Consider the following 23798-nt stretch of genomic DNA (forward strand, 5'->3'; position numbering starts at 1 on the left):
TCTATAAAAACAAATACAGATATTGTGTTGGGTTTTTTTTTCAAGTACAGTACTCTTATTACTCATGTGGCGTGCTATATTTTTCCTGAAGACTGGCGAGCAAATAAAATGTGATCTCTGCCATAATGTCGGCTGCCAGTTTTAAAAACAATGGCTCTGTGAGATCGTGTCTAGGAAGACACAAAATAAAGAAAAAGCCATTCAAAAGATGAATTAGAAGTTATGTCGTTAATTGAGGGCGTGGAGCAAATGTGAACGATGGTTTCTCCACGTTTGAAGGAGTACTCCACAACTTTGAATGACAATCCTACATGATCCACAGATAAGCTTTGTGTGAAAAAAGGGGGCGCAGCATCCTGGCTGCCTTGTTGCCAGACACGCAGATTGAGTATTAAACCAGCGTTTAACTTGTGTGTGTGCAATAAAACCATCGTGATGGACATATCGGGTGGAATTAATTCAACGAGCTTGACCGGACTACACTGAATAGAGGAGGTAATAACACGCGTTTAAGTGTCGCACTCGAGTAGTGTTAGCAAAACAGTGCTAGCTCCCGATAGAGTTCCGCAAGCGATCTATCTTCGGATAATTTATTGGTTGATATCAATGACATTTATACACGTATATCAGTTATTCCCATTGAAACGCTTGTCTTATATTTGCTTACATTACGACACATTTGATCAACATGGAAGCGACGAATAAACGCACGTGAGCGTATGCTAGCAACGCTAATATATTGGTAAACACTTTTAATCAATGTTAAATGAAATGATAACAAAATGTGTATCCCGTGCTGAGGGTTACACTCGGGTGAAGTCGGGTTGAAAGTGTCACGTTGTTGCGTGATTGGCACGGTTCGAAAGAGAAGAAATCATAATCAATGGACTGTACGGAATTCAGCTAATGCCACGCTACATCGCGGTGTGAAAAGGCGTCAGCGTAACGTGACAGAAACAAAATCCAAATGTGCTATTTTCGGGCATGGCAGAAGGACTCACACCCTGTACTTAAAATATAGAGTCTTATATAACAAAAAAAACGGTCTGATAAAACAATTAATTGTACTGTAAGTAACATTTGGTTGATTTTAACAAAAAGACATCAGTGGCATTACCAACGTGTTTCTATAAATTTGCGAATGTGCTCATGATTCTCTTATACGACTTTACTTCTCAGCGTGTAAGAGTATAAGCACTTATGTTCGAGTATTTAAAGATACCAGGCCGGAGATCTACGCCTTGCAATTGCAAGGAAATGTGTTTTATTTCAATCAATTTTTGGTCAAAAAATTGTCAAATATCATACATGTTAACTTTCAGAAATCATAAATAGAGAGATTTTCGTACTCGCGACTCTGTGGTGCGTGTTAAAATAATATGAGCGTTACACAAGTGTAATTAGAACTAAATAAAACACAAAAGTGCTTTCAGTGTTTATTTCTACATTGAATTGGTATAACATGTATTTTGTCTTTTTACATTTTCTTCTGTTTCACCTTACAAGTGAACTGTGTATTGTGTCATTAGTTGCTTTCTAAAGTGAGTATTGTGGTCCAAATCGTGAGTCTCCTGACCAAATCATGAGACTTAATATATATGGTTTTATTTCAATGAAATTTTGGTCCAAAACTTGTCTTGAACGGTCAAACATATTTTTTATGGAGGAACAATTTCACATTTTACACGACAACCTTGTGTTGTTGTCTTTTTGTACAGTTGTGCCCTATATTTCATTTAAATATGGCTGGTAACACAAGACATTTAGCTCTAAAATAAAACTCGACAGTTGGAGTCACATATCACACATCACTCAGTGACAAGGGTGTTACACATAAAGATAATCAGGCTTTTAGTGACAATTTCCCACTTACCAAAGGATTTTTCTACACGATCTTATAGGGCGACACAATATATCGGGGGGAAAAAATCTGTATCATGGCAATGACCCATGCAAAATCCTTATCTCAAAGCCACGTAATATGTTTCATATAAAAGTATGCTTCGAATTCAATGTGACCCGAAAAAAAGCTAACTTAAATGCGCCAATTCCTTCCAGTAGGTGGACAGTATTCATGGACATTACAGTTGATTAGCCAATAATAACATGACTGTGCTTATTTTGCCACATGAAAAAAGAGATAATAAAAACTGATTTTTTTAATACATGTTAAATACTGCAATATTGTGGTGATAGATATACATACATTTCTTCTATTCAGCTGGGGTTAGAGTGAGTTACATGCAGTTTGTAAGCATTCCAAAAAGTTTATGTGTGTTGTGATGGTCTCCTAAAGCCAGATTTGCTCCCCCTCGAGAAGGTCACATGTCTTTTGAGTAATAGTTCCCATTTATAAACATGCCATTTTACTTTGGAATCGAGAGGCAGAGTTCCAAATAGTTCAGCATTGCTGTGTGGTGCCACATCATTTAAATCCTGCGTGAGCTGCAACGGCAGCATTTTCAAATGTGAAGTAAAAAAATAATAAAAATGACCCGTACTATTGCGCTTGCTATCTTCGCATAGAGAGATCATATTAGTTCTAGTACCTAGCCCTTTCTAGTGTATAATGGGATTAAAATAGCAGCCGTAAACCTTTGGAGGACCCCAATAATGTCATAATCAGCTGCAAGATATTTAGTAATACCGCAATTTCCGGTGTATTAGATGCACCCAAAAGCCTTGATTTTCTTCCAAAGATGACCCTGCGCCTTATACACGCGTGCACCTTATATGTGAGCTAATATTGAGCAAAAAGTCTCGCAACTACTGTCAGCAGCTACCGACTCCATTTCCCCATGTACAAGAAGTAGTGTGTAACCCTCCCAGCCTCTACTGCAGAGCCTTATAATGTGATGTGACTTATATTTGGAAAACTTTTATATCTTTCTACATCATATTTATAAAACGTTTTCATTCATTGAAGGTGTGCCTTATACTCCGGTGCACCTTATATATGGAAAACGTTTGAAAATACACTATTCATTGGGTGTGCATGTTATGCTCCGGTACGCTACTGTACTTTCCGGCGTATAAGGTGCACCAGAGTATAAGGCGCACCCCCAATAAATGGTGTATTTTCAAACCTTTTCCATATATAAGGCGCACTGGAGTTTAAAGCACACCTTCAATGAATGGTGTATTTAAAAAAACTTTTCCTTATATAAGGCGCACCGAAGTAGAAGGCACAACTTCAATGAATGACAAAAGTTTATTATATTTTTATTAGTATATGTTTTTTTATTTTGAACATTTTTTTCATTCATTGAAGGTGCGCCTTATACTCCGGTGCGCCTTATATAAGGAAAAAGTTTTAAATGGTTGTTGTTTATTTTTTACTTTGTTACTTCCGGATTGAGTGCACGCTGGCGCGTGTGGCTGCCGCTGTTCACCCGCAGAAAAAAATTCCTGTGACTGTAAAGTGTCCTTGAGAGTTTTGAAATGTATTATTATTATTATTATTATTATTATTATTATTATTATTATTATTATTATTATTATTATTATTATTATTATTATTATCATTTTTATTATTCGTCTGTGTAAGGTCTCAGTCGTACAGGAGTGGTCCATCGATGAAAAGGTTTCTTCAGCCGTCATCTGTAGTTCTTTGAAGGTGTCGGATTATTATTATTATTATTATTATTATTATTATTATTATTATTATTATTATTATTATTACAGTAAAGTCTCGTTATATCGATATTCTCGGGAGTCGGAAAAAATATCGATATAACCGGGACTATCGATATATCTGACCCTGCGCGCATGTAATTTTCTCCTTGCGTTCATAGAAATAGTATCGTAATAAGCGGTACTATCGATATACCCGATATCGATATAACGAGACTTTACTGTATTATTATTATTCAAATACGCCATTAATTGGGGGTGAGCCTTATACTCCAGTGCGCCTTATATACCGGAAAATACGGTACATGTTAAATACTGTAATAATATGGTGATAGATATATTCAACTCACATGTCACACATTTTTTGAAGATCACGTTTCCCTACTGTCTTATTTCTTCTGTGGCGACCACTTGAAGGGAAAAGCCGAAAGGAAAAGAAGACATCTGCATACATTATTTCCAGCACTGGTGACAAAGTCAAGGCCCGGGGGCCAAATCTGGCCTGCCACATTATTTTATTCGTCCCGCGAAAGCAAATCAAGCATGTCAAGTGCTATGATGCTAACTAAAGTCCGAACCCATATTTAAAGGACAACCGACGTCACTTTTTTGTTTTTTAACTGACATCAGATAAACGTTTTATAGCATCTAAAATACCCAAAACACGCAGTATGATACTTTTATTCAAATGCAAAACACCAATAAAAATGACTTAAAGTGTCCAAAATCTGCAAAAAATTGAGCTGCGAATTGGGCATTTTCAAAGTCCCGCCCCCAGTTCGTGACGTCACGCCAAGACGTTTTGCATTGCTGGAGAATCAAAACAATGGCTTCAGATTCGGAGAATATGCTTTCTTGTGACACATCCAGTTATAAATATGATTCAAATAGTTCTGAAGAGGAAAGCATACATGTTTGCAATCGATTAAAAATTTATTTCGTGCCATTTTGAGGCAACATTGGGGGGAAATGGCCACCGAGTCCTGTGAGGAATGAATCAGCCCGTTTTCACAGGCTGATAAATTCCTTACATGGAGCTTGGACGCCCTCTTCTGGCGGCATTTGGGTGCAACACGAGGTCCCCAGACCAAACAAGTACAGCAAAATACATTGACGTGATGGAAGGACCGCTACAATGCGTCTTTTTTTTGGTCAGGGGCGTTCCTTTCGTGACGTCACGTACGGACTCGCCACCAACTCCAAAAAAAACAAGACTTCCTGAATATTCAGCGCGAGTCTTAAAACGTAAAATATAGCTATATGCGGTGGAATCTTATTAAAATACGCTCAGTAGAAGTCATTTGAAGCCATTTTACAAATTATGGACACAACTTGTCCGGAAACGTCGGTTGTCCTTTTTTTTTATTTAAACCACAATAAAAGTCATTACTTTTTTACTTCAAATTTAAAACTAGTCATTCATTAATTTGTTGAGCACTCTCGATGTAATATGTGGAGGGAATGAAACATTCTAATGGCTTCCCCAAATTCTTAACGGCCTCCGAGATGAAACAATAACTACAATGTGGCCCATGGCAAAAATGTCCTTGACACCATTAGATGAGAGGTTCCAGCCTAACTTGATTTACCAGTAGCCATTCATTTCATTCTCTTGCTCTGTTATTTAGGGGCTCCAGATGACTGACGAGGACTAGGACTCCATGTTGGAGTGCCGTGCAAATGATTTCAACACAGTTTGTCGGTGAGGTTCTACTTATTTATTTATGATCTCGTTTTCCCCATTTGCATTGCAGTATTACACATTTTTATGGTTGTGTACCCTCACTTTCCTCCATGGGACTTTGGGGGGTCCCTGTAAGTATATGAGCCAAGTTTTTCCAGAGGTGGAGTCGAGTCATCCTTTGTCATTCCTTGTCCCACTTCACCAATGTATTAGCATAACAATGTCAATTGTTTTTTTCCCCCTCCATGGTGATGCATGTCAATAAATGTCTGTTTTCATTTGGCTTGTCTTCTCTTTAGCCCTGCAGTTGCTGTAGGCGGGCCGTTGGACGGAATTTGACTTTGCCAAGAGGGTTTTTGTCATCCTAAAACTAAAGAGCACACAACATGACTGTGGCCAATGCAAATTCGGGATCAGGTAAGCTGCTGAAATACAGGTAACATCCGAATAGTTGTATTAAGTTCATCATGTCTACTTGATATCTAACTTAAAACAGATTCACATGTCAAGTGAACATGTCAGGTAATTGAGGTACTTAGAACCACGACCGCCAGACCCTTTTTTTTTTTTATATGCATACTACAATTTTGGCCAGCCAGCATGTCACACACTCGCACAGCAATCTACTGCGTGACTACACTCAATACAGTAGTTACACAGTGCAGATACCGTATCGGCAACATCTCCTGTAGTACTGTACACTGCTTTCTTCCTTTGGCGTTCGCCTGAGTCCGAGGGTATGTGTCGGGCAACCTCTTCTGGCTGTTAGCAGGGAAATCAGGGCAAGTATTATAACATTTATAAATTAACTGTACAGGAAATAGTTTTGTGTACATTACAGGTACAGTTATACAGTAATAAATATTGATAATATGTAACATAAAATGATAATAACGACACTAAAAGGTAAGTATAACATTTATAAATGAACTGTACAGTAAACAGTGTTGTATACATTACAGGTATAGTTATACAGTAATAAAAATCAAGTACATGAAATATAAAATGATAAAAATGACACTAAAAGTTAGAAAATGTATAAATAAACTGTAAACAGTTTGGTGTATAATAGTATTCAATAGAAAACGTTGCTTAAAAAAAAAAAAACAGATTGACATCGTATACTAGCCTGTCATGTAAACGTCACATCGGCCATTTTGAATGGTTTTCGACTTACGACCGTTTGACTTACGACCGTTTTGTCAGAATGGAACCCGGTCGTAACTCGAATGTTACCTGTTTCTGCAAAGAAGTATGAAATGACATCCCGAAAGTGTGCTTTCGGGGTGAAGATTTTGCTCTCCACTTTGTGTTGAAATCCATTCGGTACAAAACACAGTTATGAAACCGCCTAGTTCCTACTACATTTTGTAAGACTTGATACAATCGCATAGTTTCCTGTGTGAACTCTGGCACATCTTTGGTGCAAGAATTTGTCTTTGTGCAAGCATATTCGGGAATGTGAAATGGCCAAGTTATTGACTGTCCTATATTGGTAGTCATATTTTATTATGATTGTTTATTTTGGGCGCCTTCTTGATGTTGTATTTGTTTTCATCCCTTCAGCCATGCAGCAGGTTCTGGATAACCTGAAAGAACTGCCCACGGGCTCGCTTGCCAAAGACATCGACCTCATCTTCCTCCGTGGCATCATGGAGAGCCGCGTCGTCCGCTCCCTTGCAAAGGTACAAAAAAAAATCATGCCACTCAGTCACTACTTGCCTTGCAGTGTTGTCAAAGTGCACCATATCCTTTCCATTTGGAATTTTAAAGGTCGTTTAATTGAGTTTGAATTCACTTTTAAATGGGATTAATCATTCAAAGAACTCTGTTCTTTTTGAAAAGCCCTTTGTGCCCATGTGCCGAGTTATATTCTTTGTTATTTAGTTTATTATTATTGTATTTTTTTAAACTTGATGTTACTTCCGGGTTGAGTGAACGCTGGCCTGTGTGGCTGCCGTTGCTCACCTGCAGAAAAAATATCCAGTGAATGTAAAGTGTCCTTGAGAGTTTTGAAAAGTGCTTATAAATGAAATGTGTTATTATTATTATTATTATTATATTTAGAGATGCTTTTTTATACATAAGACAATACATATTGATTTATATAGCGCTTTGACAACAGCTGAAGCTGTTACAAGGACGACTATCATATACAGGAAATAAAGCAGTCACAAAGATAGTAGAATGTTAAATAAGCTTTACCAAAACAAAAGCACACATGCACTGCAGTTCTATAGACGGTCATCATGGACAGCGTATTTACTCCTCGAGAAAAAAACTACAATTTTACAGGAAATGTGAAATTGTAATTGTATATGCATGACCGAATAATCTGGAAGTCGCAAGTAAAAATGAAGAAAATTATTTCATTCCGAGGTGAATACATGCACTTGGAGTTTTATGATTGTCATACTGTTTTTTAGTGCTCCATGGCCAAAAAGAAATCTCTTAATGGTACACTATAATGGCACTCCGCACAGACCTGCGCCAAGGCCACACAAACCTAATCCTGTTTATGTCATTTGTTTGATTGAAAAATCATAAAGTGGCAGGCCATGCTGTTTAATTTCCTTGATATAAAGCTCAAAAACATGGAAAGAGAAATTTTCAAAATGACCCACGTTTCCGTGAACCAAAAATGTAAAATTTTGACTCCTAAAATGACCACCCCAAACTAGCCTTATTCGTCCTTAGTAACATTCAACCAGACCGATTTGCAACATTATTACCATTTGAAATTCTAAACATTCTGTACTTTAATTGACTGAATACAACATTTAAAAAATGTCCACATCACACGCACACAAAAGTCTCCATTCATTCTACATTTGTAAAAGTATCATTCCATATCATTGAACAGGCATCCATATTTTTTTTCAACCGTATTTTTAGAATTGACATACATTTTCTGCCGAAATCGCCGAACTCTCGTATAGGCATCATCCTCAACAGATTTCACTCAATATGGGAAAGTTGATTTCCTTTGACGACCCCAAACAGAGTGACAAATGATCACAGATTGTGCATCATGCAGTAGCAATACAATACATACTGATTTATATAGCGCTTTAACAACAGCTGAAGCTGGAACAAAGCACTTAACATGGACAACTATCATATGCAGGAAATACAGACTATATATCTGTATATCTAGACTTTGGAAGGTCTAAACTGGAGTGTTTTCACATGATATGAACATCACGGAATGACATGACTTAAATAGATGTGTTAACTGAGGTCCATCAGGTCAACGGCATGATGATAAATCACCGGTACAGATTGACGCCATGCGGGCAGTCTATTAAAAGAACAATGGAGTGTGTTGCTCTTAGAAAACTGTGCACCCCCCCCTCATCCTCTATTATATAACATTTATTTGCTGATCTTTGTGGTATGGATTCAACTTCTAAATGTTTTAGAGCACAGGTATCAAAGTCAAGGCCCGGGGGCCAAATCTGGTCCACCACATCATTTTATTCAGCCCGCGAAAATAAATCAAGCTTGTGAAATTTCATGATGCTTGCTAAAGTCCGAACCAACATCTCAAATTGGCATATGTAAACCACAATAACAGTCATTTTTTTACTTCAAATTGGAAAACTTGACACCCTTGTCTAAGACGAAAGTTTATTATTCTCATACAACAAATACTACTTGATTTTTAACTCATTCACTGCCAGACAATGTACAAAAATGTGTCCACTCCAGTGCCAGGGTTTTTGTCATTTTCACTCAAATTCGAGGACCCACAGATTATTGAGTTTTAGCACGACATAAACATTTAATGCAATGTCAGAAACCTGACACTCTCTTATTTCATCATTAAAAAAAGAGTTAGTTCCTAAATTATGAGTCTAGAGTTATATGAGCTTAAAATGAGGGCGGCTGTCCAAAATACAAGGCAAGACATATATATTGATTTACAGTAAAGTCTCGTTATATCGATATACAAGGGAGTCCGAAAAAATATCGATATAACCGGGATTATCGATATATCCGACCCTGTTTGCATGTAATTTTCTCCGTGCGTGCATAGAAATAGTATCGATATAACCGGGACTATCGATATATCCGATATCGATATAACGAGACATTACTGTATATAGCACTTTAATAACAGCTGAAGCTTTATCAAAGCGCTAACACGGACAAAAGGCAAATGCTGCCCCCTCGTGGAGGTGAAAAAACATTGCCAGAGGTCTGTCCAGCGCTTTATCAGCACCCAAGCACGAAAAAAACAAAACCCGAACCAATTCGGGAATGGGGTTCTAACGTCATATTTTCAATTCCCGAGTAAATTTGTGAATGGTAGTGAATGAATTAATGTTCATTAATTCCATATTTTATTGTATTCTTTTTTTTTAGGAAGTACTTGATGCAAAAGGTTTGAGAATGACAGGCATACCCGTACATAATGTCTTGTCCATTCTGTGTTGGCATTCGCAGGCCCACGAGCGGCTGGAGGAGGTCAAGTTAGAAGCGGTGCGAGAAGACAACGTTCAGCTGATCTCTGAGATCCTGGACTCTCTTAAGAAACTGAGCGTGAAAGACGCTGCCAATGTGGAGCTCACCCGCATCCTCCAGGAGCCTCATTTTAAGGTACAGTGATACCTCGGTTTACGAACACCTTGGCTTACGAACTTTTCGGTTTACTAACATTACATTTATGAAAATTTTACCTTGGCATACGAACTTTTTTCGGCCACGGCGCTGCCTCAATGAGTGATACGTCGTTCGCGAACAAGCCCGTTCTTCTAACAACAAAATGGCAGCCGACTGTTTTTGTCCTCTTACCCGGCCCCAGTCTTCGGTTAAAGCCACGTGATTGGTCAAGACCCCAGCAGTGGGGGGGGGGGGGGGTTTCAACATTAAAGAGACAGGCAGACGACAGTGAGAGACTTTCAAATTTGATAGTTCAAAGGCAGAGTGTAGACTGCAACCCAGCTAAACAGAACACAATTGATGAGGAACTAGATACAATTGTCACAGAGAAAGCACCTACCAGGGATCATTCCTCAAGATGGTGAAAGAAGCCCATGTTCCTCCTCCTCAAGTGTTTAATGCTGATGAAACCGGCCACTCCGTTCTATCAAGCCATCAACGACCATCACAAAGGTAAATAAAACAACTTTATTATACAGTACAGTTTATTTCTTTAATTATAATACCATAGCACAGGGGTGTCCAAAGTCGGTCCTCGAGGGCCGCCGTCCTGCCGGTTTTCCAGCTCTCCCAGGAGCAACGCACCTAATTCAAATCATCAGGACCATTTTGATGCTGCTTCAGAGCTGGCTGATGAGCTGATCATTTGAATCAGGTGTGTTGCTCCTGGGAGAGCTGGAAAACAGGCAGGACAGCGGCCCTCGAGGACCGACTTTGGACACCCCTGCCATAGCACATTTATTATACATAAAATAAGGTATATTTTGTGTAGTTTTGTGTAGAAAGTAGAAAATTATGTTTTATGGGGACCTGGGAACGGATTATTGTCGTTTTAATGGTTTCCTATGGGAAAATAATTTTTGGGATACACACTTTTTGCTTTACACACTCTGTCTGGGAACCAATTAAGTTCATAAGCCAAGGTATCATCGACACTTCTGTCACGGAACGGATACTCTTTTTTTCAAGTTGTACCCCCCCACCATTCATTCTCTGTGGCATGGGTAGGAGTGGAGTGGAGCGCAGGGTATGTGACCAATAGCTGGCCTAGTTTGTAGGAAACGAGAGGGGCGGAGCATTTTGTGTCACCTCCATTGTTTTGCCTTGCTGCTGCACTTTGTAATCTTCGGTCAATGTCGTTGTTGCTGCGCTGGTAAGAATACTGCTCAGTTGTACCTGTCTTGTTGTGCACAAATGGCTAACCTGTCAGGGACCTTTCATTTCGAAGGCTTATGATAAGATAAGAACATTTTATTGTCTCACAATGGAGAGCTTTGTAAATTATAGCAGCAAAAAAAAAAAAAAAATACTGTTTGCTATAAATGAAGAAAAAAATCAGCAGATTTTATGTTTCACATGGTCTATGGGCATTTTTTGAAAACAGTGCCGCAGGTTGTATTTGTTCCTGGAATTGCACGATAGCTCTAATCAAAGGCACTTTTGCGTTCTACTTTCCATCGACTGAATTATTTTGTATGACTGGGTGATAAGGGAACGGCGAGGTAGTCGAGTGGTTAGCACGCCGGGCTTCACAGTGCAGAGGTCGCGAGTTCAAGACCCTGTTTGGCCTCTCTGTATCCGGTTTCCTCCCAAGTTCCAAAAACATGCATGGTAGGTTGATTGAACACTCCAAATTGTCCCTAGGTGTCCCTAGTGTGATAGCGATTGATTGGTTGCCTCCCAATTCAGGGTGTCCCCCACCTAGTGCCCGAAGACGGCTGGGATAGGCTCCACCCCCCCCCCCTCCCCCCGCGACCCTAATGAGGATGAAGCGGTCTGGAAAATTGATGGATGACTGGGTGATAAGGCCTCAAAATGAAACATGGATTCAGAACCCCGCTCATCTGTACTCTATCAAATGATTATTTTTTTATACTTTCTAAATCTAGTGTTGCAAATGATGATTTTTCTAGTAAGTGATGAATCTGTCTATCTTATCGATTAAGCGAAGAAATGATGTGAAGAGCCTTAGTGTGCTTCTTTTAGATGTTGCCATCTCGTGGCATTTATAGACAATTATACAGTAAATCACAGGTGTCAAAGTCGAGACCCGGGGGCCAAATCTGCTCCGCCACATCATTTTATTCGGCCCGTGAAAGCAAATCAAACTTGTGAAATTCCATGATGCTTGCTAAAGTCCAACGCAAAAGTTCAAATTGTCCCATTTAAACCACAATAACAGTCATTATTTTTTATTTCAAATTTGAAAACTAGATATTCATTAATTTCTTGTGTGCTCTAGATAACGCTGATTAAGGCCCTATGGTCTGGTGACAGTTGCAACTGCAATCTCGGATTCTGTTATTCGCTTGTCTTTTCCGCAGTCTTTGATCGAGGCTCATGACCAAGTGGCTGCAAAGTGCTATGAGATGCCAAGCGCTGCACCGCTGCAAAACGGCACTGACGCCCTGGCGAGTTGTCTCATGCCTACCGACGCCATCAGGATTATTGGCATCCAGAAGAAAGCCGGAGAACCACTGGTATGTAAGCGGCGAAGGAATTATGGCGGCAGTGACTCAGCTTCGCCTTGTTTGGGCTCTGACGGACATGAAAGGACTTGTTGAAATACCACAATAAACCAAGACAAAGTGTTTCAATTTCACAATTTGTCTTGACAATATCCTGAAAGGACAACCGACGTCTCCGGACAAGTTGTGTCCATAATTTGTAAAATCACTTCAAATGACTTCTACTGAGCGTATTTTACAAAGATTCCACCGCACATAGCTATATTTTACGTTTTAAGACTCGTGCTGAATATTCCGTAAATCTTGTTTTTGAGTTGGTATCGAGTCTTCACCCTACGTCACTGAAGGAACGCCCCTCACCGAGAAAGGAGATACCTTGCATCACCTCAATACATTTTGCGGTACTTTGTTTGGTCTGAAAATTAGAAGGAAAACACATAAATAACGCGATGGTGAATCGCGATTGTGTGTTGCGCCAAGACTTCTACAGTGTATTTGATGTTCTATTACAAAACGTCCTAGGAGACAATTTACACGGAGCTTTGTCGCCCTCTTCTGCCTTTTTGGGGTACTGTGAGTACGAAAGAGTGTCACATTTCAGTCCAGATGCATCAAAATGACCGGAATAAATTCTTTAATCGATTGCAAACATGTATGCTTTCCTCTTCAGAACTATTTGAATCATATTCATCACTGGATGTGTAACAAGAAAGCATATTCTCCGAATCTGAAGCAATTGTTTTGATTCACTACCAATGCAAGATGTCTTGGCGTGACGTCACGAACCGGGGCGGCACTTTCTGAAAATGCCCAATTCGCAGCTCATTTTTTTTGCAGATTTTGGACACTTTAAGTCATTTTTATTGGTGTTTTGCCTTTGACTAAAAATATCATACTGCGTGTTTTGGGGATTTTAGATGCTATCAAACGTTTTTCTGATGTCAGTTAGGAAACAAAAAAGTGACGTCGGTTGTCCCTTAAATTAAAATGAAAAAAAAAAATGAGCAGGGGAGTAAATATAAATGTGGTTGCAGAAATGAACACACTCACTAGTAACTGGGCTTTGGGTGTTTGGGTAGGCTTTCCTCACTTTTCCTAAGTTCCTTGGTTTTGTGTTCATTCTAGCTGAAATTTGAAATTGTGGAAAACATTGTGATTTGTTTTGGAATCGTTATCTAGCTAGCTAGCTATCTAGCTAGCTGTCTACCATATCTATATGTCAGTCAGTCTGTCTTGTCTATTTTAGTTTATTTATTTTACTTTATATAATTTAGTTTATCTCACATTTTTCCCCATTTCACAAAATATAGTTTGAACATTTTATTTCCACTGCCTCTCACAGGTTTTTTTTTAATCCACCGCTCTCCGACCCAAATGACTTTGTTATGTAATTTATGACGTGCGGCGGCGTGATAACAAAAAGGCACGTCTTTCAGGGGGTGACCTTCCGCGCAGAGCGAGGAGAAATGGTCATTGCGCGGATCCTGCATGGAAGCTCCATTGACCGCCAGGGCATGCTGCACACGGGCGACGTCATCCGTGAGGTGAATGGTCACCAGGTGGACGGGGACCCTCACCAGTTGCAGGAACTCCTCAGGACCTGCAGTGGCAGCGTCACACTAAAGGTGCTGCCCAGCTACAAAGACTCACCGGTCCTTCCGCAGGTGAGGACATGAATGCGCTATGGTGGTAAAATCCTCCATATATTCGCAGTTCACCATTCACAAAATCATATATACAAAATGTATTTACATAGTGTGGCGGGCATGAGGACCATGCCTTTCACCCAGCAGGTGGTGACCCCGATGTGATCCAGTGTAGCAAGCAGTCAGAAAAGAGCACATTCGACTAACTGTAGTCTTTATTTCACACTGCTAATAATTGGATCTGAACAAGCACCGGAAAGTGCGCCGAAACATCCTTAACTTAAACACGTCCTGTGACCGCTATATTCTCAACTAGTTATAGAAAAACTGTTGAAATGTTCACAATTTTTTTCTTTAAAATACACCCCTCAACGCACCGGTGTCAAAGTCAAGGCCCGGGGGCCGGATCTGGCCCGCCACGTCATTTTATTCGGCCCGCGAAAGCAAATAAAGCACGTCAAGTGCCATGATGCTTGCTAAAGTCCGAACCAAATTGTCCCATGTAAACCACAATAACAGTCATTATTTTTTACTTGAAATTTGAAAACTACTTATTCATCAATTTATTGTGCGCTCTATATGTAATATGTGAAGGGGATTAAACATTCGAATGGCTTCCCCAAATTCATAACGGCCCCATGAGGAAACCATAACTACAATGTGGCCCCTTGCTGTACAACATCCCACTTGACGATTGGCATTACGGAGTGTTTCCTCACCTTGTGATCTCCGAATGCCAAGCGAGTGTAAACCGAGCCCAAGGGGCATCTATTATTAAAACAATCTGTGTCTGAAACACACACACACACACACACACACATGCACACATACACCGCATGCTTTCAGTGTTGTTTTTGTTGTCATCACCCTGGTAGTTGCATTCCACTGAATTAGAATATCATCCAGACTGTTCAGCTCTCCTAAGCGAAACTCGGTTAGAATCACTTCACTTATGTATTTATTTACTCATTCATTCATTCATTCATTTGTTCATTTATTTTATTTTATTGTATTTTATTTTTTATTTTTTTTATTTTTTATTTTTATTTTTTTTATTATTTTATTTTTATCAGTGGCCCGAATAAATTTCATGCCGCCCTCTTCTCTGGTTTTGATTGGAGTATACCTGTCATGATTTCTGGTCAGGTTTACCTGAAGCCCCATTTCAACTACAACCCGGCCTCAGACAACCTGATTCCCTGTAAAGAGGCGGGCCTCGCCTTCTCCAAGGGGGACGTCCTTCACGTCGTCAACAAGGAGGATCCCAACTGGTGGCAGGTGAGTTGTTGTGTTCAGAATTCCAGATATCCGCAGATGAACCAGAACGTTGCACCAGAAGCAAGTTGAGCATTGGCATCGAAGTGAACCAAAATGACCAATGCATTCTTTCAGGATGCATTTATAGAATGAAGGAACTCAGACTGTTCACTATTAGTTACCCCGATACCTTAACTCATTCATTGCCAGACGATTTGCAAAAATGTGTCAACTCCAGTGCCAGGGTTTTTGTCATTTTCACTCAAATTGCAGGATCCACAGAATATTGAGGTTTAGGACTACATAAACATTCAGTTCAGCATAAGAAACCGTCGACTCTCATCCTTCATCAGAAAGAAGAGAGTTAATTCCTAAATTACATGGGTTTGGAGTTATCTGAGCTTGAAATGAAGGCGGCTGTACAAAAGGCAAATGCTGCGCCCTCATGGGAGGAAAAAACATTGCCAGAGGTCTGACCAGCGCTTTATCCGCAACCTCTGCAAGAAAAACCAAAACCTGAACAAATTCGGGCATGGCGCTCCACGTCATGCTTTTCAATTCCCGAATAAATTTGGGAATGGCAGTAAGTGAATTAAAGGACAACCGACGCCATTTTTTTGTTTCCTAACTGACATCAGAAAAACGTTTGATAGCATCTAAAATACCCAAAACACGCAGGCGGATATTTTTGGTCAAATGCAAAACACCAATAAAAATGACTTAAAGTGTCCCAAAACTACTTCAAAATGACCTCAGAGATGCCGAGTTTCCGAAGGTCCCGCCCCCTTTGTTCGTGACGTCACGCCAGGACGTCTTAGCCTTGCTCAAGAATCAAAACAATGGCTTCAGATTCGGAGAAGATGCTTTCTTGTTACTCATCCAGTTATGAATATGATTCAAATAGTTCTGAAGAGGAAAGAATAAATGTTTGCAATCGATTAAAGAAGTCATTTTGAGGCATCTGGACTGAAATGTAGCGTCCCAGAAAAAGCACAAGATGGCGCCCAAGCTCTGTTGGAAATGGGCTGATTTGTCTGCTGGGAATTTGTGTCAACTAGTATCAAATAGTAGTCTTGGTGCAACACATAACGATTCATCATCGTGTTATTTATGTGTTTTCCTTCTAATTTCGCATCAACACGGATCAACACGAAGTTTTCAGACCAAACAAAGTACCTAAAATGCATTGTGTGTCGCTTTCTCGGACAGGGGCGTTCCTTTAGTGACGTCACGTCAGACATCGTCATCAACTCAAAAACAAGACTTCCTGAATGTTCAGCGCCAGTCTTAAAACGTAAAATATAGCTATATGCGGTGGAATCTTATTAAAATACGCCCAGTAGAAATCATTTGAAGTGATTTTACAAATTATGTCCAAAGGTGCCGGTTGTCCTTTAAATGTGAAAAGCAAATAATAGAGAAAAAGAAGAGGTGTGTCCTGTTGACACTCATGTGCGTTTTAATTTCTCCATATCAGTTGTACTATGTATTTTTCCCGAGCTTTTGGTTCCTCTGTAGGCACGCAGTGTTGTGGGCGGAGCAACCGGACTCATCCCCAGCCAATTCTTAGAGGAAAAGCGTAAAGCCTTTGTGAAAAAAGACTGGGATCTATGGGGTAAAGGTGAGTGCCAGTAACTTTCACATACCAAAACAGGGGAAGCCATGACACCCGCGTGCCATTCAGGATTGCTCTGCGGGAACCTCAAAGTGAAGAAGAAGAAGAAGAAAAAAATGATGTACCTCACCGCAAAGAATGCAGGTGTGCCCCGCAATTCAATCATCGCGAGTCTTTTTGCGCACCAGACAAGTAACTCCTGCTTTCTTTTCGAATCATCAGAATTTGACCGCTACGAGCTGCAGATCTACGAGGAGGTGGCCATGATGCCGCCCTTCCAGAGGAAAACGCTAGTTCTGATTGGTGCACAAGGGGTTGGGAGGCGGAGCCTGAAAAACAGACTCATCGTCCTGAATCCGCTCCGATATGGAACCACTGTGCCCTGTGAGTGAGTGAGTGGAAAAGGAAAAGATTCTGTCAAATGAGTGACTGAGGACTTTGGTTTTTTTTTTTCATTTTTCATTTGACATTGAAGGGAGTCAAAGTAGAATGAATGTGGGAGATTGCTAGGCTAGTTTGGCGATTTATATGGCAATGATTATTTTTATAGGTTTTGAGATGTGGTCATTCATGACGATGCATTTATCCTGAAGTGAACTGGTACCCAAGTGTAATATTGCACTGCCCCCTATTTGTCACTCGTGGAATTACATTTTCATCTCCACCAGTATTCTGACCAATTATAATAATGATAATGATGATAATAATAATAATGATAATGATGATAATAATAATAATAATAATAATAATAATAATAATAATGATAATATTAATGATAATAATGATCATGATAATGATAATGATCATGATGGTAATAATGATAATGATGATAATAATGATCATGATAATGATAATAATAATGAGAATAATGATAATAATAATAATGATTATGATGATAATAATGATAATGATAGCAATGATAATGATGATAATAATAATAATAATGATTATGATGATAATAATGATCATGATAATAATGATTATGATGATAATAATGATCATGATGATAATAATGATAATGATGATAATAATGATCATGATAATGATAATAATGAGAATAATGATAATAATAACAATAATGATTATGATGATAATAATGATCCTGATGATAATAATGATAATGATAGTAATGATAACAATGATAATAGTGATAATGATGATAATAATGATAATAATAATGATTATGATAATAATGATCATGATAGTAATGATAATGATGATAATGATAATGATGATAATAATAATGATAATAATAATGATAATCATCATCATCAGCATAATCATAATGATGATAATAATAATGATAATGATGATTATGATGATAATAATAATAATGATAGTAATAATGATAATAATGATTATAATAATCATAATAATAATAATATTCTGATAATAATAACAACATATCATAGAGTAAGAAAAATAAACACAGTTTTAAAATATAAAAATTAATTCATATAACCATATGAAGTACCACAGAGTATAGGTCATAGGGATTAGTATTTTACTATGATTCGGTATGAATCCAAACTTAAATTATGGATGGAAATGTATTTGAACTATATTAGAACTGTAATAATTGAGAAACATATTTTTTGCATTTTGTATTACAATTTAATTTTGTATAAAATGTATTTATTATTATTATTATTGTATTCTATTTATAATTGTATTTTATTTATTATTGTATCTATGCTTGTCTTTGACTGTAAAGTGTCCTTAAGAGCTTTGAAGGCGCTTGAAATAAAATGTATTATTATTATTATTATTATTATTATTATTATTGTATTCTATTTATAATTGTATTTTATTTATTATTGTATCTATGCTTGTCTTTGACTGTAAAGTGTCCTTAAGAGCTTTGAAGGCGCTTGAAATAAAATGTATTATTATTATTATTATTATTATTATTTAAGCACATAATTTGCAAACCACATTTGATTTAAAAGTATTAATGATTTTAAAATTCCTTTTTATGGTATAATAAATGCTTTTTTGCAAGTAGTTACGAAGGCATGTGATGTTTATTTGCGTGGATTCCCCTCATTTCAGTCACTTCGCGCAGCCCCAGAGAAGAAGAACGAGACGGTCAGAACTACTCGTTTGTGACGCGGCGTCAAATGGAGCTGGACATCAAGGACAGCCGCTTCCTGGAGCACGGCGAGTATGACGGTAATCTCTACGGCACCAAAATCGACTCCATCCATCAAGTGGTGGCGGCCGGCCGCACCTGCATCCTGGACGTCAACCCGCAGGTGAGTGCCGAAAAACGCTCAACCAAGAAGAGAGAGAATTTGGGGGGTTGGATTTACTTTTCTAATGTTTTTTTTTTTTTGTATTCAGGCTTTAAAAGTGCTGAAGACCGCCGAGTTCATGCCCTTTGTGGTCTTCATCGCCGCTCCCGAGTTGGACACTTTGCGAAATATGCACAAAGCTGTCGTGGATGCCGGACTTACAACCAAACTACTTACCGTAAGTTGGACAGCAAATGTCTTTCAAACAATCAAGACAAACATAGGCTATCAAATTCAGGGGTGCTCATGGAGACAAAAATCAAAATGCAGTTTTGGATTGGATTCAATTAGCCTTCATTAGTCTTGCAATGGAGAAATTTACATTTCACAGCAGCAAAGTTATGAAAGGAAGAGAAAAGGAAAGGAAGAAGTAGAAAAACAAAATACAGGAGCTGCTATCAAGGCAGCCGTCTTGAAGTTAAATCAACAACAAAAAACGAAATAACAAATAATGTGACACAACACAAAAGACACATTCAATTTTAAGCAGTCTGCACCCTCTTTGTTGAATGGAGCAGTTCTAGAGGAAAGAGAAGAGGATCAAAAAGGTCCTTTGCACCAGTGGATCAGGGACCTCGTGGTAAAATCGCACGCCTGCTACAAGCTAAATGTTGAAAGCAAACACGTAGTTGTAGCGTCCATCGACGAAAAGAGACTGTCTCACATCTCTTGTCCTACGTAAATTCGCTTCAATTCTCAGCCGCGACAGTTCCACATGCGCATTTTGGCGCGGGCTCCTCAATGTAAACCTCTAAGGAACATAATGGTAATCTCTGAAATTTATATTTTGTATTGGATTGTCATAAACACTGATAAAACCCTGGAATATTTTAGAGTGAATAATAATAATAATAATAATAATCCCGCGACCCTAATGAGGAATAAGCGGTACGGAAAATGAAATGAGATGAGATAATAATAATAATAATACAGTGGGACCTTGGCTTACGCACTTAATTGGTTCCCAGACAGTGTGTAAGGCGAAAAGTGTGTATCCCAAAAATTAATTTCCCATAGGAAACCATTAAAATAAGAATAATCCGTTCCCAGGTCTCCATAAAATATAATTTTCAACTAAATAAGCATTAAAACTACATGAAATATACCTTATTCTATGTATAATAAATGTGCTATTGTATTGTAATGAAAGAAATACACTGCACCGTATAATAAAGTCGTTTTATTGACCTTTGTGATGGTCGTTTATGGCTTGATGGAATGGATAGCTTTTTGCATAGTGTCTCAAGGAACTCTGGGTTGTACATCTTAGAAGTTGTGATATTGCAACAGGCAACACACTAGAAACTTCATTAATAGCTGGTTCCCTTGCTTGTAGGTTCTCTTCAAATTATACAGATGGCTTGTGCAGGTTATTTGTGGAGCCTGATTGATGGGATATTTTAATCTTGCAGTCTCCACTCTGCCTTTGAACTATCAATAAAGTTGAAACAAGTCCAAATTTCACTGTGTTTTTTATCCATGTTCTCACCTTTTCACTTTTGTTTTTGTTTTTTTTTACCTTTTTTTGTTTCAAGCTCTGTCGTCTCCCTTTCGTGTGTGTGTGTGTGCGCGAGCGTGTGTTTCTGTTTCTGTAACCCCTTCCCCCTGCTCACTGCTGTGTGTGTTCTGCTGCGTGTGTCTCCCCCCTCCTCTACCACGGATCTTGACCAATCACGTGCGGCTTTAACCGAAGACTAGGGGCGGGGAATAGAGGACAAAAAAAGTCAGCTGCCATTTCCAGCTCCTTGTTAGGAGCTCCAAGAACCGGCTCGTTTGCGAACGACACATCACTCATTGTGGCGCTCCGTGTGTTTCCCGAAAAATAGTTTGTATGCCAAGATTCTGTTCTTGCGAATTTAACGTTGGTAAGGCGAAATGTTCGTTAGCCAACGTATCACTGTATATGGAAGAAAGTTTGAAAATACACCATCCATTGGGGGTACGCCTTATACACCGGCGCAAGCAATATCAAGCAGATGACTCTTCCTAACATAAAGCACACAGTTTCAATGGAACAACAGCATAAGATGTATCCGATATACGAAACACACGTCCGTATTTAACCCCCTCTTGCCATGTGACCGCAGGAGAACGATTTGAAGAAAACGGTGGAGGAAAGCGCCCGGATCCGACGCGCCTACAGCCATTTCTTCGATTTGACCATTTACAACGACAACTTGGACAAGGCCTTCGACCAACTGCAGGAGGCAGTCGAGAGGCTATTCGTGGAGCCGCAGTGGGTACCGGTCAGCTGGGTCTACTGATGCTGCCCCCCACCAGTGCTGTCCTGAGCTGCTAAGCCTGCCATGTGAACGGGGACACACTGCACTGCACACTATGCAAGTCACAGCACACAGGAAGTGTACTTATTTATTGGCTAACTCTTTGAATATTATCATCTAATGGATTGGGGGGGTCATATCGTGGCGGGATGTTAACTCATTCACTGCCAGACAATGTCCATTCCAGTGCCAGGGTTTTTGTCATTTTTACTCAAATTGCAGGATCCATAGACTATTGAGTTTTAGGACTACATAAACATTCAATGAAGCGTTAGAAACCTTGGACTCTCTTCTTTCATCAGAAAAAAAGAGTTAATTTGTAAGTTATATGGATCTGGAGTTATCAGAGTTTGAAATGGGGGCGACTGTGCAAAAGGCAAATGTTGCCCCGTCGTGGAAGGGAAAAAACATTGCCAGAGGTCTGACCAGCACTTTATCGGCAGTTAACTCGTTTACTGCCATTCTCGAATTTATTCCAGAATTGAAAATATGACGTGGCGTGCCATTCCTGAATTTTTTTTTTTTTTTTTTTTTTTTTCATGCTTGGGTGCAGATAAAGCGCAATGTTTTTTTTCTTTTCCACAAGGGGGCAGTATTTCCCCTTTTTTCCATGTTAGTGCTTTGTTCCAGCTTCAGCTGTTGTTAAAGCGCGATATAAATCAATATGTATGTATTGCATTGTATTTTGTACAGCTACCCTCATTTCAAGCTCATATAACTCCAGACCCATATAATTTAGGAATTAACTCATTTTTCCTGATAAAATAAAATAGTCTAAGTTTTCTTACGCCGAATTGAATATTGATGTAGTCCTATAACTCAATATTCTGTGGCTCCTGCAATTTCAGTGACAATGACAAAAACCCTGGCACTGGAGTGAACACATTTTTGCACATTGTCTGGCAGTGAATGAGTTAATAACCCCCCCAAAAATAATGACATTTCCATGTCCCATTATTTAATGTCACACTTGTAAGTTGTCTATTTATTCTGCTCATTTAATAGAGGACTTACTGATTGATACCTCACCTCAGTGTTTGCGTTTACACTTGAGTCATCTCATTTTGCCACTATTTGTACTGTCGTTCTTCCCGTAGTCACCACCTTGCTTTTTTTCGCTACCGTTTCTGGTTCGGAGAAAATTACTTTCAATTGAAGCCTTATTCCCCATCAACTATTTAACTTCTTAAACCGAGCACAAATCACTTGTGAACGTTGACGTTTCTTCCTCTCATTTGATGTGGTGCTGCAGTTGACTTCCAAAAAATAGACCTTTGAATTAAACTGGGTGCTGTGTGGCAGTAAAAATGTCCCTTTTGATGTGATCCCACTTGGAGGACAACCGACGTCTCCGGGCAAGTTGTGGCCATAATTTGTAAAATGGCTTCAAATGACTTCTACTGAGCGTATTTTAAAAAGATTCCATCGCATATAACTATATTTTACGTTTTAAGACTCGCGCTGAATATTCAGGAAGTCCTGTTTTTGAGTTGGTGACGAATCCGTACGTGACGTCACTAAAGGAACACCCCTGACTGAAAAAAGGATACATTGTAGCAGTCCTTCCATCACGTCAAAGCTTGTTTGGTCTGAACCTTGTGTTGCACCAGAAGCAGCCAGAAGAGGGCGTCCAAACTCCATGTATGGAATTTATCAGCCTGTGGAAACGGGCTGATTCATTCCTCACAGGACTTGGTGGCCATTTTCTGCCTCTTTTTGGGTGAGAGATTTTCCCCCAATGTTGCCTCAAAATGGCGCATATAATTCTTTCATCGATTGCAAACATGTATGCTTTCCTCTTCAGAACTATTTGAATCACATTCATAACTGGATGTGTAACAAGAAAGCATATTCTCCGAATCTGAAGCCATTGTTTTGATTCTCCAGAAATGCAAGACGTCTTGGCGTGACGTCACGAACAAGGGGGCGGGACTTTCTGAAAATGCCCAATTCGCAGCTCATTATTTTGCAGATTTTGGACGCTATAAATCATTTTTACTGGTGTTTTGCTTTTGACTAAAAATATACTGCGTGTTTTGGGTATTTTAGATGCTATAAAACGTTTTTCTGATGTCAGTTAGGAAACAAAAAAGTGACGTCGGTTGTCCTTTAAAGTGTTCCAAAAAAATATTGACAGACTTAAAAAAAAGTTATTTTACTTATATTTCAGATAAGATGTATTTTCAAATGTTCAAATAAATGTTTTTTTATGTCACGAACTACTGTTTTTTTGTGTTTCAACTAAGAACAAAGA

The 23798-nt window shown here is 38.9% G+C and overlaps 1 protein-coding gene across 1 annotated transcript; it reads left to right on the forward strand.

Annotated features, from left to right (window-relative positions):
- Positions 1 to 323: 323 nt before the first annotated feature.
- Positions 324 to 23763, forward strand: pals2a (protein associated with LIN7 2, MAGUK p55 family member a). Its single transcript, XM_088998273.1, has 14 exons — positions 324 to 495; positions 5262 to 5335; positions 5617 to 5734; positions 6884 to 7002; positions 9767 to 9919; positions 12307 to 12462; positions 13887 to 14114; positions 15243 to 15374; positions 16872 to 16974; positions 17038 to 17112; positions 17191 to 17352; positions 19021 to 19223; positions 19312 to 19440; positions 21350 to 23763. The coding sequence occupies exons 3-14, from the start codon at positions 5704 to 5706 to the stop codon at positions 21524 to 21526; spliced, it is 1668 nt and encodes a 555-aa protein (XP_088854399.1). The 5' UTR covers positions 324 to 495; positions 5262 to 5335; positions 5617 to 5703; the 3' UTR covers positions 21527 to 23763.
- Positions 23764 to 23798: the final 35 nt, after the last annotated feature.

The sequence above is a fragment of the Hippocampus bargibanti genome, linkage group LG06, assembly GCF_051943395.1.
Source record: "Hippocampus bargibanti isolate YZ-2025 linkage group LG06, ASM5194339v1, whole genome shotgun sequence".
In the NCBI taxonomy this organism is placed as follows: domain Eukaryota; kingdom Metazoa; phylum Chordata; class Actinopteri; order Syngnathiformes; family Syngnathidae; genus Hippocampus; species Hippocampus bargibanti.

What these genes read in the sequence shown, in the direction of transcription:
- pals2a (XM_088998273.1), top strand. Translation starts at nt 5,704, where the DNA reads ATGACTGTGGCCAATGCAAATTCGGGATCAG. An exon ending in CAATGCAAATTCGGGATCAG is followed by an intron (nt 5,735 to 6,883) that starts GTAAGCTGCTGA and finishes TCATCCCTTCAG; the next exon opens with CCATGCAGCAGGTTCTGGAT. An exon ending in CCTCACCGCAAAGAATGCAG is followed by an intron (nt 17,113 to 17,190) that starts GTGTGCCCCGCA and finishes TCGAATCATCAG; the next exon opens with AATTTGACCGCTACGAGCTG.